This window comes from Amblyomma americanum, chromosome 1 (genome assembly GCF_052857255.1).
Source record: "Amblyomma americanum isolate KBUSLIRL-KWMA chromosome 1, ASM5285725v1, whole genome shotgun sequence".
Classification (NCBI taxonomy): domain Eukaryota; kingdom Metazoa; phylum Arthropoda; class Arachnida; order Ixodida; family Ixodidae; genus Amblyomma; species Amblyomma americanum.
Genome location: NC_135497.1, coordinates 341,485,705 through 341,487,717, shown reverse-complemented (window position 1 = coordinate 341,487,717; position 2,013 = coordinate 341,485,705). Strand labels below are relative to the sequence as shown.

The 2,013-nt window shown below is 41.8% G+C and overlaps 1 protein-coding gene across 1 annotated transcript; it reads left to right on the top strand.

The window, feature by feature from the left end:
• Positions 1-499: 499 nt before the first annotated feature.
• LOC144099801 (uncharacterized) lies at positions 500-1,345 on the top strand. Its single transcript, XM_077633020.1, has one exon. It carries the CDS (start codon positions 557-559, stop codon positions 1,343-1,345), a length of 789 nt encoding a protein of 262 aa, XP_077489146.1. The 5' UTR covers positions 500-556.
• Positions 1,346-2,013: the final 668 nt, after the last annotated feature.

Sequence of the window (2,013 nt, the reverse complement as noted above, 5' to 3'; positions counted from 1 at the left end):
GAGAATTTATACCTTCTTGCATAGCAAAGGCTGTGGCCAACTGTTTTAATTATTGTTTTTCATACTGCTAGAGGTTTGCAGTACCATTTTGGGAGAAATGCATATCTGAATCTGACATTTTATTTCCGCAAGACAGGGCGTTGAGCGACATTTTTTCTAAAGAGAAGCCGTTACCGTTGCCTGCATGTGAGCCAGAGATTGAAGCAAGTGCATCTTCCTCAGTAGAAATCGAAGACAGTGCACCTGACTCACGGGGCAACGCAGATATCAATCCCAGTCCAGATGGCAATCAAGGTATCATTGTCAGCTGTGTTATTTATATATTTATTGTATTTGTTGACTGCGAAAATAATTTACATTATCTGCTTGAGATATCCCTGCTGAGCTTCAAGCCGCAAGTAAGGAGATTGGCGTGCAAGCCAACACGCTCGATGCTGCACGAAAACAACCGCTGAGCACGGCAAGCATTCAGGGAGAAAAAGATCTGAACATCTTAACTGGGATTCCCTGCTTCCAGGTGTTCTATAACATATGCGATGTTTATACTGACAGCCGGATGCTCATGCAAGGAAAACGGTTTTGCTTATCAAACGAAGACGCGGTGTTGTTAACGCTCATCAAGCTTCACCACAACATGTCATTCGCATTGCTTGGTGTGCTTTTTGGCATTCATCGCACCACAGCATCAGAAATATTCAAGGCCAGTGTAAGAATCTTGGCTGAAATAATGAAAAATGCCGTTTTTTGGCCGAGCAAGGAAGCTGTTGTTGATAACTTGATGGTGTACTTCAAGGAGTACTCGAGTGTGAGAGCTGTGCCAGACTGCACGGAGATCTCAATTCAGAGGCCAAAGGATATGGAGTCCCAGCCGTTGACATACAGCTGGTACAAGGGTGTGTACACAGCCAAGGTTTTAGTCTGTGAGACACCGGGAGGTCACATAAGTTATGTAAGCAAAGCTTATGGTGGCCGGGCATCTGACTCCCATATAACGAAGGAAAGCAAGATACTAGAATTGTTTCTACCTTCAATTTACAGTGTCATGCTGGATAAAGGGTTCTTAACAGACAAACTTTGCATTGAGCACCAAATCACAATGGTGCGTCCCCCGTTCCTACGCAAGAGAAAGCAACTTACAAAAAATGAACATGAAAAAAATCAAAGTATCGCAGGCGCTCGCATTCATCTAGAGCGTGCAATCGAGCGAATGAAAGTGTTTAAAATATTCACGGGGAACTTGGGCACCGAGCTTTTTGCTTACATTGATGACATTATAGAAGTGATTGCGGGAATTGTGAATCTCTCCAAGCCCATCTTCTGCAGCGACAAGGTTTTGGTACAATAAAGGGCTACCAAAGTGCATGGACATATTGTTTCAGTACAGTTTCTTCTTAGATTCTTTCCTACAGTTCCTTTATATGTTTGCTTTATCCAAGTGGTAATGGTAAGTATTTTTGCAATAATCTTTTAAGTAAGTTGTACATTGCATTTGCTTCTTTATGTTCTTATCACCAGTTTTCATCATATAGCTTACTTTTGTTCCGTCCGTTACATATGTGCTTGGTGTCTTGCTTCTCTTGACCAAAATGTTTTTCTGTAATCGTTTAGTGTTTTCATTCTGTACAGGCTTTTTTTTCTTCCATGTGTCAGTCCCTCCAAATGTGTTCCCCCTTTGGAATCACAGGGCATTCCTTTATATCAGTAATTGCGCAGCAAACAGCATGACATTAAGTACGCAAGTTGCATTTTCATAGTGTCAGTAACAGCAAAGATCGAAATGCTCTAAAGTAAACACATTTTTTACTGCCAGCCATGGGCATAGTAAAAATGAAATAATGGTGGACACCAGTGTTCATTGAGAGACAAGGGAAGGCAAAACATATGACTTGAAAAAGTAGACAGCCCTCTCCACAACATCATTGAAGAAAGAAGCGTTGAACTCTACAGAGAACAACAAGTAGTTTTCCCTGTCTTGAAACACAAAAACATCTGCACTAGACACCCCTGCCCAGC